The sequence below is a fragment of the Amaranthus tricolor genome, chromosome 1 (assembly GCF_026212465.1).
Source record: "Amaranthus tricolor cultivar Red isolate AtriRed21 chromosome 1, ASM2621246v1, whole genome shotgun sequence".
Classification (NCBI taxonomy): domain Eukaryota; kingdom Viridiplantae; phylum Streptophyta; class Magnoliopsida; order Caryophyllales; family Amaranthaceae; genus Amaranthus; species Amaranthus tricolor.
The window spans coordinates 40,824,769-40,837,055 of NC_080047.1; the positions used below are offsets into that span (position 1 = coordinate 40,824,769).

The 12,287-nt window shown below is 34.5% G+C and overlaps 1 protein-coding gene across 1 annotated transcript; it reads right to left on the reverse strand.

The window, feature by feature from the left end:
• Nucleotides 1-10,164: 10,164 nt before the first annotated feature.
• On the reverse strand, nt 10,165-10,906 carry LOC130826371 (uncharacterized). The gene is made up of 2 exons (XM_057691981.1): nt 10,738-10,906; nt 10,165-10,658 (listed from the first exon to the last, which is right to left on the reverse strand). Exons 1-2 carry the CDS (start codon nt 10,834-10,836, stop codon nt 10,308-10,310), a joined length of 450 nt encoding a protein of 149 aa, XP_057547964.1. The 5' UTR covers nt 10,837-10,906; the 3' UTR covers nt 10,165-10,307.
• Nucleotides 10,907-12,287: the final 1,381 nt, after the last annotated feature.

The window sequence follows — 12,287 nt, forward strand, 5'->3', positions numbered from 1 at the left end:
AATAACAAGTAATGTAACACCCCGTAATTTATCGGGTTTAAAAACATAATATAATAAAATAAAATAAATAAGTATTATTAAATTTTATTATTTACATAGATAATTATAAGAAATAAAGTAAGCTAAGTTTTAACGGTAACATGTGTTATCGCATACGTTGTTATCGCGTGGGGTTTCATTTCTGTTTTAACAATATTATAATAATTACTTAATTAATTAAATGATTAAAAAAAATAAAAATTAGGGGAAAAGGAAGGGGTGGCCGATTGTGTGGAGCATGGGAGGAGTCTTGTAACTCCTCTCATAATTGTGTATTATGGCACAATTATGATCATATGTTTTAATTGCCTATTAATCCTTAAGCATCACTTGAATTTCCTCACCGTTCTAAACCTTCAAGTGAACACAATAAAATTCAGAAAATTCTCTCCCTTTTGCTCTTTGGTTTCGGCACACTCAAAGAAAAAAAAATTGTTGTTCCATCCAATCTTTTGATCAAAGGGGTAAGTTTAGTTGAATTGTTAATTATAAATTTTATATACAAGATTTCTAAAATGAATTATATTTTATATATGATGATATCCTATGACTTTTAGGAGGATTGAGTATTTTTCTTTTGTACATGTAGTTTTCTCTAATAATCCTTTAATAAACTTTAATTTGTAAAAAGGATTAAGTTATGTTTCTTTTATAAAAAAAATTAAAAAAAAAACCCTTTCTTGATTAATATTCTTTAACAAAGTTTAAATTTGTTATAAGAATTAAGTTTATATTGATATTTAAATAAATCTCTTTTATGATTTGCATTTCTCTAACAAAATTTCAATTTGTTAGATGAAATTTAAATGGTATAGATTAAGTAATGTAGTTATCTAAGAGTTTAGAAATCCTTTAGCAAAATTTGATTTGTTTGAAGGATTGTGTTTATATATATATATGTCTTGATTTAAAAGGGGTGAATTGGTTTTATGATTCTCTATAAAATTTTAATTTGTTAAGAGAATATTAAGTATTTAATTTAATTATCATAATTTATAAAATTTTAAGTTTCTTGAAAGATTTTTTGGATGGGCATGTTTCTTTCTATTTGATGACTTATATGCTTTGTTGATGGGGTTTTGTGTATTAATATATGTATGGAAATGTCAAGTGGTTGTGTGATAGAAAATTTGGTCTTGTTTGTTTTATCTTAGTAGTTGTGAATGTGGCCTCGTTCGGATTATTTTGGTCATAAGATTTAAAGGGTTAATAATTTTAATGATGTATGTATAAAATAGTAATAATAATAATAATAATAATAATAATAATATAAAATAAAATAAAAATTCAGGCAGCAGCAGTTTCTGCCTCGGCAATGGTGCCGATCCGGAAACGTTAGTCGTGTTCCGATGTTGTTTTACGTACCAATGTGTTAAAAACTCATTATACGCTTAAAATAATTAAAAACAGTAATTGGATGTTAGAAATTATGAAATTTGGTACCCAAGGTAATTGATGCGTTCCGGACGCAGTGGCGAAGTCGGATTTTCCATTTGAGTTTTCTAAACTGTCCGAATTGTCCGTTTAAGTTTATGGTTAAATATTAAAGTTTGGAACTATTGGGTATTGGATGAAAACATTTTAAATTATCAAGTCTTAGTAATATCTTAGTAGTATGGAGTGGATTAAATGTGTAAGCACGTTCTAATACGTGATCATTTGTGTGTGTGTTATTTAGGACCTCGATTCATAAGAGGGCGAAATTTCTATCGTGATTAAACATCGTTTGGTTGCAGCGCTTAAAGGTACACGCTTAAACCATACTGTTTATGTGGTTGTGCAAGTAGTGTTGTTTCATTTCTAATCGAGGCATTGTAAATCACATAAGGATTAGACATTTTAAATAATTTGAAAGAAGTTAATTAGGAATTGAGGATTTATGTGTTTGTTACCCAAAGGGGTTAATGTTTTGGTTTGTATTATGTTACCCAAAGGGGTTAACGTTTTGGTTTGGATTATTACAATTATTGTTCCCATGGTAGTTTTGGATCATTACGGTCACCATGGGGGTATACATACTTTTTCCTTTGACGACCCGAATAGGACGGGCAACGTCTTAGGTCGGTGGTTGTCTTGGGATTAGCTCTCCCAAGTGTATTCCTCCAAAAGGATTGGATTTGTGCTTGAACGACCCGAACAGGACGGGCAACGTTACAACTTGGAATTATCTAATAATGAATGTATTAGAGCCTATGCATGCTAGGATAAACACATTGCTTGTATTCAACCTGGTTGACTTTTGTATGAAGTCTCTGACGTGTATTGGATTGTTCTTTGGAACCTACTACGTGTTGTCACATGACGACTAGTAGGTTGATTGCGGGTGGGGGCTGGAGTGAGGTCTCGACTTAGAACTCGTAATCATCAAGACTATGCTTCTTTCTTTTGTAATTAGATTATGAGTAGAAATAACTTCGAATTATGTAACAAGAGATGGTGTTGCTTTCTTTTCGTTTTCGCCTATTTTATTTAGTTTATCTAGAGGCCTTTAGGCTCTTGATTTGTACGTTAGAACTTCCGCTGACTTATTTTCTTTCACGCTGGTACTGTTTCTGTTTTAATTATATTTCTTTATCGACGGAACGTTGACGATCCTAGAGAACATTTTTCTCTAGAGTCCAAGGAGTGGACCGGAATTTGTATTGTCATATGAATTTCCGAGTCACTTAAACCGGGTCGTTACAAGTAATGATGCACTCCGAGTCAACTAGGCTCGTTTTCCAATTACCATCATCATCATTCAAGCCTTTAATCAGATTCCTACATCTCCTCGAACTAGCCTTGTGATGAAAATACGTAGTGTTTTTATCGCCATCCCCAAGCTCATTGGCCCTAGATCTCAAAAACCAGTAGGATTCCTCCAATTGATGAAGATCATCCAATTCATTAGCTAAGACTTTACAAATAGCAAGCATTGTAGCATTAGGAAAACATTTTTGCGCCTTTCGAAGCTTATTTTCAGCATTCCTTATTCTTCGCTTGAGAGCCCCAAAGGTAGATTCAACCCAAGAGGATAAAGAAGAAGCACAATTTTCAATTCGCACCTCAATATTAGCTCCCAAAAAAGAATTCCAAGCCTCAGTCACCACTCTTCTACAATCAACATTAGGCAGCCATAGGGATTCAAATCTAAAAAGCTTTTTTGCATAATCATCTTTCCAAGAATTATCAGAACACAACAAAATAGGAGCGTGATACGACTTATAAATAGGAAAGTGTCGAATGTCAATAGAAGGAAACAAATTTAGCCAATTAGAACATGCCACGAATCGATCCAACCTCTCCCTTATCATAGACAAAGGATGATTACCTCTACACCAAGTAAACATGTTGTCCCTGTACCCTAAATCAACCAACCCACTATCCAAACAAAATCTAAAGGCATCCATATCTTTTTCACTACGAATAGCACCCCCCCCCCCCCCCCCCCCCCCCCCTCTTTTTCTTTGTGACGCAAAATCTCATTAAAATCCCCAAACATCACTAAAGGACCTCAAGCATCCCTTCTGATTTGTTGAATCAAATCCCAGGTTTTATATTTACTTGGCCTATTCGCCCAACCATAAACACCGCAAGCAAACCAAGAAGTCGAATCCAACCTATAATTCTTAATCTCCACAAGGACATGATGAGAAGAAAAAGAAACCAGATGCACATCAAAATCACACCACGAAAGACCAATCCCTCCTAAGTGACCAACACAATCAACACATAAACCATCCTTAAAACCACACCTATCACAAACCATTTCTAGCTTACTCTTACACATCAAGGACTCCATAATAAAAACAAATTGAGGCCTTTCTCTCAAACACCAAGTGTTGAGAATGCAAACTGTCAAGGGATTATTCAAACCCTGACAGTTCCAACTCAATATTTTCATAATGGTTCGCGGGGTTAGACACCACCAACCTCTGTTACTTTATCATCCTAACTAAAGCAAGCAACATTATTAGCACAGAAACATTTCAACAGACTATCATCACAATCAATCATGTCAACATCCACATCTCCAAGCTTCCTCGTAACCATAATTAAATTATGAGACTCACCATGATGATCAACACCATTAGAAACCGGCCCAGACAGCAGCAACCCTGAAGAAACTCCACTATTCTTCTTTTAAAAGTAATCTTCCTCTTTGTAACCTTCTTGTAGGCTCCAATATTAAACGTAAGGTTAGGATCCATCTCATTATCCCTATCATGCCCAGGAAGCGTAATCAACGGCCTCGTAGATGAAGAAAACTGATCATTTTTTGAAAACACATCATCGACAAGATCCTTTGACCCTTCACCAATAGTATCCATCAACTCCGAAGCTACCTGCTGAACACACTCAGGCCTGCCAGTACACACATCACCATCCTCCTCATTCACCACAACACCCGTTTTCAAAATATTGCAGTGATAACCAACATCCCGATACCCACAATCCAAATCAACATATATTCTTTCTCTGCACCCCTGCTCAAAATAGAAGGAAAACCACATGGATTAGAAGCCGACTCCATAACCTTAGGCTTAACAACAAAAAGACGAGGCTTTAATTTCAGAGCAGTAATCTCCTCCCTAATCTTGGTGATACCCCTTCTCGGAGAAGCCCTAATAGTCAAGCCCCAACCAATCCCATGTTCTTTATCTTCATCATTAAAAATTAAGCAATCTTTTTCTACATGACTCATATGGCCCCAATGAAAACAAAAATGAGGAAGTCCCTCATATTTGATCTTCACCATAGACTCCCCCTAACACGAACATTCTGAAAACACTTCAAAGGTTTAGTACAGTCAAACAAAACCTTAACTCTAAGATACGGGTTTAAATCAAGAAAATCCTCCTCAACCTCCAAAACCTCATCTAAACCCCTCGCAGCAGCCTTTAGTTTCTCATCCGACCAACAACCAGAAGTTAAGTTATACAACCGTATCCAAAAAGGAGAAAAATTCAAAGTCATATAAGACAGTTGTATATCTTTATTAATTTTTTGCAAGATAAGTAATCGTTGTTCAAAGCACCACGGTCTTTCACTTAATATTCTATCGTTATCTTTTCAATGAAAGAATTGAAATAGAAAAAGATTTGATTTTAAGGCTCTAATAATAACCCCCTCCTTCAGACTCCACACATGCATTATTGTACACTTTAGTGCCTCAAAAGTCAGTGGTTTTTCAGTTAATAGGCGCCCAACCAATTGCAACGATAATTTATCCTCCTGACCCGCCTTCAGTTTATTACAAGATCAATGATATTATCCTCATCGTTACCAAAATGTAACTTAGAGCATTGCTCAACCAACAAATCAGCCATGATCACACAATAAACGCAAAAACACAAGCATGAAGACCCCAAGAAATTTAAGGAGAGAAGAGCCTAAAAAACTTGGGGAGAGAAGTACCTAAGAAACCTAGGGAGAAAAGGCCCTAACTCTAGAGAGAGAGGGGGACTTGTATTATTTTATTAATGAGAGATAAATGAAGGAAATTAGTGTTCGTTGTCCATGTGTAATTACTATATATAATATTCTTTTTCCATGTGTAATTACTATATATAAATGGGACGAATTATGGAGATAAAATACACTCGATTATTTTAGGTGATCAAGTGTTTTGCTAGAAACCAACTATGATCTGAATCTAATATGAGTAGTTTACTACTATTATAATCGAGTCCTATAAAGGCACACATATAAGTAATCGATTGGATATATATTTACACCAAGAACATAAGATGCTCATTGGATACTTAAAGTATTAGGAGTTATACAATATATTGATTATATGTTTAATTATAAATTAAAGTATGTACTTAATCATCATAAGTATTACCTGAAAAGTGAACAGTTACTATTTGTCTAATTTTGTGTTTTAATTGGGAATCAAAACAAACATTATGTAACAACATTAAGACATGTAAAGGTTACATGAATGTAATGGGTATATGAAGAGGTGATACATGGTGTATATATAGATGCACTTTGTTCATCTTTTATGTACGCATTATCATTTCTAGTATTCTCTACACACTCATATTCTCTACCTAAAAAGTAATGAGAAAAGGGGTTTTTCTTATTTTGCACTAGCAGTGTGGTGATACGTTCGATGCTTGTGGACCAACATTAGAGGAACGACATTTGACGTTCTATTATCTCTATTTTAGTATATTTCATACTCGATTATATAAAGTGGAATTCACGCATCAAGGGTATGATATTCTTCTACATTATGATATGCATGTGATTCTGTTTAGATGTTAAGAAATAGTTTCTTGCAATTCCGCTTTACGCATGTATATTCCTACAATAAACACCTCTATATTTATACATAAGTCACTAGCATAAATATAGAAATAACAGTAACAGAATAATCTTAGTGTCCTAAATATAAGGAAAATAGTATATTCTAAAATGATTTTTTTGTATAACATTGAATTTGGTTATATTAACCTTTTATCCTCAAACATAGAAGACTAGTATTTGAGTTATTTGATCTCTAAACTTTAAAATACAATTTTGATAGACCCATGTACAAAATGTTTACATAATTAACACAATTTAACATAAGAACTAATACAATAAGCTCCCAAGAAGAAGGTTGCAAAATAACTTTTCTACTTACTAAATGAGTATTGAGTTTTTTTTTTCTTATTTTGTATATTTTATTATTACGTTAAAGTGCTTAAAAAAAGTGCTTATTATTATCAAATAAGAATATTGGTATATATTAGGATGTAAAATTAAAATATGAATAGAAATCGTGCCCTTTTTGTCTCTATTATTATAGTGCTTAAAGAATAATCATCATATAAGAATATTAGTAGGTAAAGATGGCAGAGTTAGGATAACATGATCGCATAAAATGAACTTTCAAACTTAAACTTAATTAGCATCTGATCGTGGATTATGAATTCCAATGAATATTAGTAAGACTACGATTATTATCTCTTGCCAAATATAAGGATATAATAATTAGTGTTATCAACTACTACTACCTACGAGCATAAATGAGAGCTAGATTAGAGTCTAAAATGCAATACTCAAACACTAATATATATCACTAAAATTGAAGATGTGAAGTACCTTGATGAACAAATTACTCTTTCCATGAAACAACAATGTATGTAGGAAAATAAAACATAATAAATTAAAAACATAAGGATTTATGAGATTCACCCAATTTAGACTACATCCTTGGAGGTGTGTAATATCTTGAATATATTTTAAAAATGGAGTTTCAAGAACTCTAACAATGGAGAATAAAAGTTGAGAATAGATTAAGGTTATATGTTTAGGCTTAGGGGTTATTTTGTGGATTATTACAATAAGCATATGAGCTCCCTATCTACAAAGATTAATTACTTAATGTATTACATAAATCACAAGTATTAAAAGTCATAACAACTGCAAGCATATGAATGGACCAAAAACCATAATCCTAGGATATCAGACAGGGTTGCTCGTTCAGGCGGCAAGCAGGTTAAGCTTCTATCCCATTCTAAACTAAGTGCTCATTTGAGTACTATTCATGCTCGTTTGAGTACTTTTTTTGTTGAACCTTCTGAAGCATTCTGATCTTGTTGCTCGTTCAAGGCAAGGTACCTCCTTTGGATGCCTTGTTCGACAGATTCTTAAACTTATAAGTTTCCTCACTAAATACATTGATCATACCTCTTAATTCCCATTCTAAGGCACACTTCAATATATCCATAATCATACATTGACTTACATACTTAAACACACTTTAACTTGCATTAATACACATCATAATTGTTAGTGCAAGTACCAAAACTCTTAAAATTGACGTTAAATTTGAACATTTAATCGAACAAGCCTTATCATGTACGTTGGAGAAAGATAGTGAGGATGTGCCGAGCTGTAGTGTTTTAAAGTTTGAAACAATTCATGACGTCCTTAACGTGAGGCAAATGAAGCTTCACTAAAGGGGGACGAACCATGCCTTGAACGAGTCAAGGCATGGGAATAAGGTTGTTGAACTAGGAAATGAGAAAACAAGTGAACAAAAGGCAACAACAAGGCTGCTCGTTCGAGCAGCAGTGTGCAACAGCAATAGTAGATCTGATCTATGTGCTTGTTCGAGCACCTGTCACGCTCGTTCAAGCACATTACCTCAGATGCTTCTAGTTTTTGGTGCGTTTTTGTGCAATAATAGGGCATTGTATTCCTTGTTTATTGCTATGTTAATTGTTATTTATTGTAGGATGTTAAAGTATGGTGTTAATTGTGTGTTAATGGTGATTTATGATGGAGTTCTAGAATGATGTATGCCTTCCCTATAAAAGGATACATCATTCACAAAATCAATCATCACAAACAATACAAATTGTGAGAGAGCTAGTTCATTTGTAAGAAACTTGAGATTGTCTATCTTTGAATTAGTATTGTGATCTTGAGAGATTGTTCTCAAGAAAGGGAGAGTTATTTATACATTGTATTGTTGTATCCAATTATAAATACATCTTTGTTGAGGGGGAGGTATCCAAGATACCTCGCAAATCATTGTGTCCATTCTTCTATTATTTTGTTTACTTTTCTCATCTCGTTTTTCATTTGGATAACCTCTTGTAGCTTTCATTTCAATAATGCACACCTTATTGGTGCACTCAAGTCTCAATGATTCTAATAGAGCAAACTATTAAAAATCGAGATAATGTTATTTTAATTAAGAACCTCTTTGTTAATATTAGACGCTTGCAACAATGGCGGTGCTAGGATTTTTTCGTTATGAGTTTAAAATCTAGTAGAATTCAAAATCTATAACCATTACTAAAACAAAACACGGCTGAATCATCTCCTTTTAAAATTGATTATGTGTCGCTTTCTCATTAAAAACTATCCCTCTAAAATTTAATGATGATGTCATGGTAATTATGATTATCTTTGACTTTCTACTTTCTTATTTTTAGTATATTATTATTCTTATTAATTGTTTTTTTATTTTTTAGGTTAAATCGCATTTAATGTATTAGAAACTATATATTGTATTTTATTTATTTCAATTATTTACAAAATGTTTTCAATTTTATTTATTAAATGAATATTATTTAGTGTATTAGATATATTTGAGATGGTTAAAATGTAATATACTTTTATTAGGATTTGTTTTTGTTATATGTACTCTTGGTTACTTAAATGCAATGATTAATTCTAATATGATTTAGGTTGCGACTATCTTTATATAAGTCACCTATATTTTTTATGAGAAAAAATATCTTTGCCTTTTAAACTAATAAAATAATTTTATATATTTTTATGTATTTATATTTGATTTTAAAGTATGTTATTAATAGTAATAGTATTTAATACTTCTATAAATTAATGTAATAGTTATTTTTGGTAGTAAAAATTGGTATGTTATTTTTTATTAAAAAAACTCATAATTTTGTATTGTACTCAGGGTACGAACCCTTTACTCTTTTATTCAAAATAAAATTATAAAAATAAATATAATTATATTGCACACAATGCAAAATATGATATAATATACGTAGTATATACAACTGTTTAGAGTGAAATGAAATATAACTATAATGTACAATATATTTTTAAAATTTTAATTTCTTAATTTATACAAATATGTCAAAAAATTTGATAAAATTATACATCGCACGTACACTATCTAGTATATATACAAAAGTCAAATTTTCAAATTACAAGTTAGTAGTCTAAACAAAAGGGGTAGTATAAAGGAAGTGAAAGGGGTATCAAATTCCTAGCCAAGAACAGAGATATAAGAAAGAGAGGTGGGAATTTTAGAAAAAGTTGAGCGAAAAAATAAAAAAAATTAAGCAAATAAGCGAAATTCTAAACTTTTCCCAAAATTAAGCGTCCAAACCCCAAAGCTATGCTTTGGAGCTGTTCGCAGTTACTAACTGCGAACAGCTATAAAAGCAAAAGAGCTGTTCGCAGTTAGTAACTGCGAACAGTCTGTTTTGTCTTTTATAGCTGTTCGCAGTTACTAACTGCGAACAGCTAATTAATTTTTTTTTTTCCTTTATTTTTGAGTTGTTGTTTGTTGTAATTGCACTAGAGACATTAGAATAGGTAATTACCAGTCGATGTATTTTTAAGGCGGCATGATTCATCGCCAAAACTCCGATCATTCATAAGTCAAAGTTTGGGGCTTATGATAAAGTAATTAAACATGTATATACAACAAAATATACACAAATGTTTGAAATATACAAGTCAATTAAAATATATATATATATGTACATAGTCGATCCAAATACACAAAAGGTAATCGTTAACGCTCACGAACCCTCATCTACCTTATCCAACTGAGTTGGTCTCCTTCGCCTCCTACGATAGAAAGAGGTGTTCGCGTGACGCTCTGGCAGTGGAGGGGACTGGTACTGTGATGGCTGTGATGGCCCAGCCTGCGAGGTCCCCGCAGCGTCAACGGGATATGAATGATCCATCTCCTCCAAATGGTAGTCATAAGAAGGAGAGCATGCCATGTGCGTATGGGAGATAGTCGGTGAGTGTTGTGCAGCGACTTCCGGTATGAAGTGCTGGAACTGCGAGCCGACGAGCATGCCATGCGCAATCTCCCTCACCGGCTCCTCCTGGCTATACCGCATCACGTTTGCCGCACCTTGTGCCTGCAATTAATATTTAGATAATGTAACATTTTATTATTTAATTGGCAACTTAATCAAATAAATACAAATGAAGACTTACAAATTGGGTCATCGTAGGCGCAGCAGGTGCGTAATGTGCTGCTTCCAAGATGGCACGTGGTGTCATCCATCGGCGCGTGATGGAGAGGAACCACGGCATATAGTCAGGTGTAGTAGGTGCGCCGACAACATCGATCGGCGCACCTTGTGCCAGCAGCTCTAGTCTATGATCCCAACGAGCGATGTGGCGCCCGTTGATCTCCATCCAGTTAGCCCCAGCTTGATTTCTTCGCGAAATTAGGTGCAGTCGGGGTTCAGTGTCACAAGGCGGTGGAATGCCCTGTAGCAACCCATATTGGCGCATTACGCGCTCTGGTAGATGTACTTCGACAATGTCGAAGCATATGAGTGGCATAGAAGCCCTCCACGCCCCGGAATGAATCCTCGAGTGTTCGGGTACAGCTGCGTAGGCTTCCGCTGGGTATGGGTCCCACAAAAACTAAAATACATGTTATGAAAAAGGTAAGTGATATGTTGATTAAATTGTACTAATGTTAATGAGTACTGAAATGTTTACCTGGTTGGGTCGTAGTAGGTCTAATTGATCTCGGTAGAATCCAAGACCGTTGCCGGTGTGCTTGCGCGTCCGGCGGGCAAAATTCCACCTCGAACCGTACGCAACAACTTCTTCAACCGAACATTACCCATAGCACGATTAAAGTTGCTAAGCAAATGGCGTAAGCAAAACCTATGATAAGCATTAGGTGGTTGCCACTCCGGCTCTTCCATGGTTGCTAAAATACCAACGTGTCTATCAGAAATAACGCATAACCCCATCCTCTGTGTGACATGCTTATGAATACAGGACATGAACCAGGACCATGCACTTATGTTCTCCTTCTCTACCAATGCGAAGGCCAATGGAAAGATTCCCTTATCACCATCTTGGGCAATGGCAGTCAATAAGGTATGGCGATATTTACCATACAAGTGTGTGCCGTCAATGGCAATAAGAGGTTTACAATAATTGAAGCCTTCAATGCAAGGTTTAAAGGCCCAAAAGACACGTTGGAAGGTCCTAATATTAGGTCTCACATATACACCAATGTCATTGTCATCCTTAAAATACCACTCAAATACTACCCCGGGTTGGAATGTTGCAAAGCTTCTAAAAAGCGTGGAAGGAGTGAGTAAGAACCTTCCCATGTCTCGTAAATGGATAACAAAGCTTGTTGCTTTGCACACCACGCTCTCTTATAATTCACATCCACACCAAAGCGATCTTTAACCATCTGACGAACGACAGATACCTTAATGGATGGGTCTTTAGCAACACAATTTCTAATAACATTGTTAATGATAGAAGATGTTAGGTGAATGTGTGCAGCCGACACATTGTCACTACCCAATACACAAGAACCGTGCTTACCCTTATAGGTAACAATACGCCATGAAGATATATTAGAGTCAAACGTAGCTCTAAGTTTCCACGAACAACCCCGCTTGCACTTCAAGGAAAGGACAGTTTGGTTCGAGGTCTCCGTTCTGTACTCCACATTTCTCCCAATATGATACACTCTGATAGCTTCCAACAACGATTCCTTGTTATCA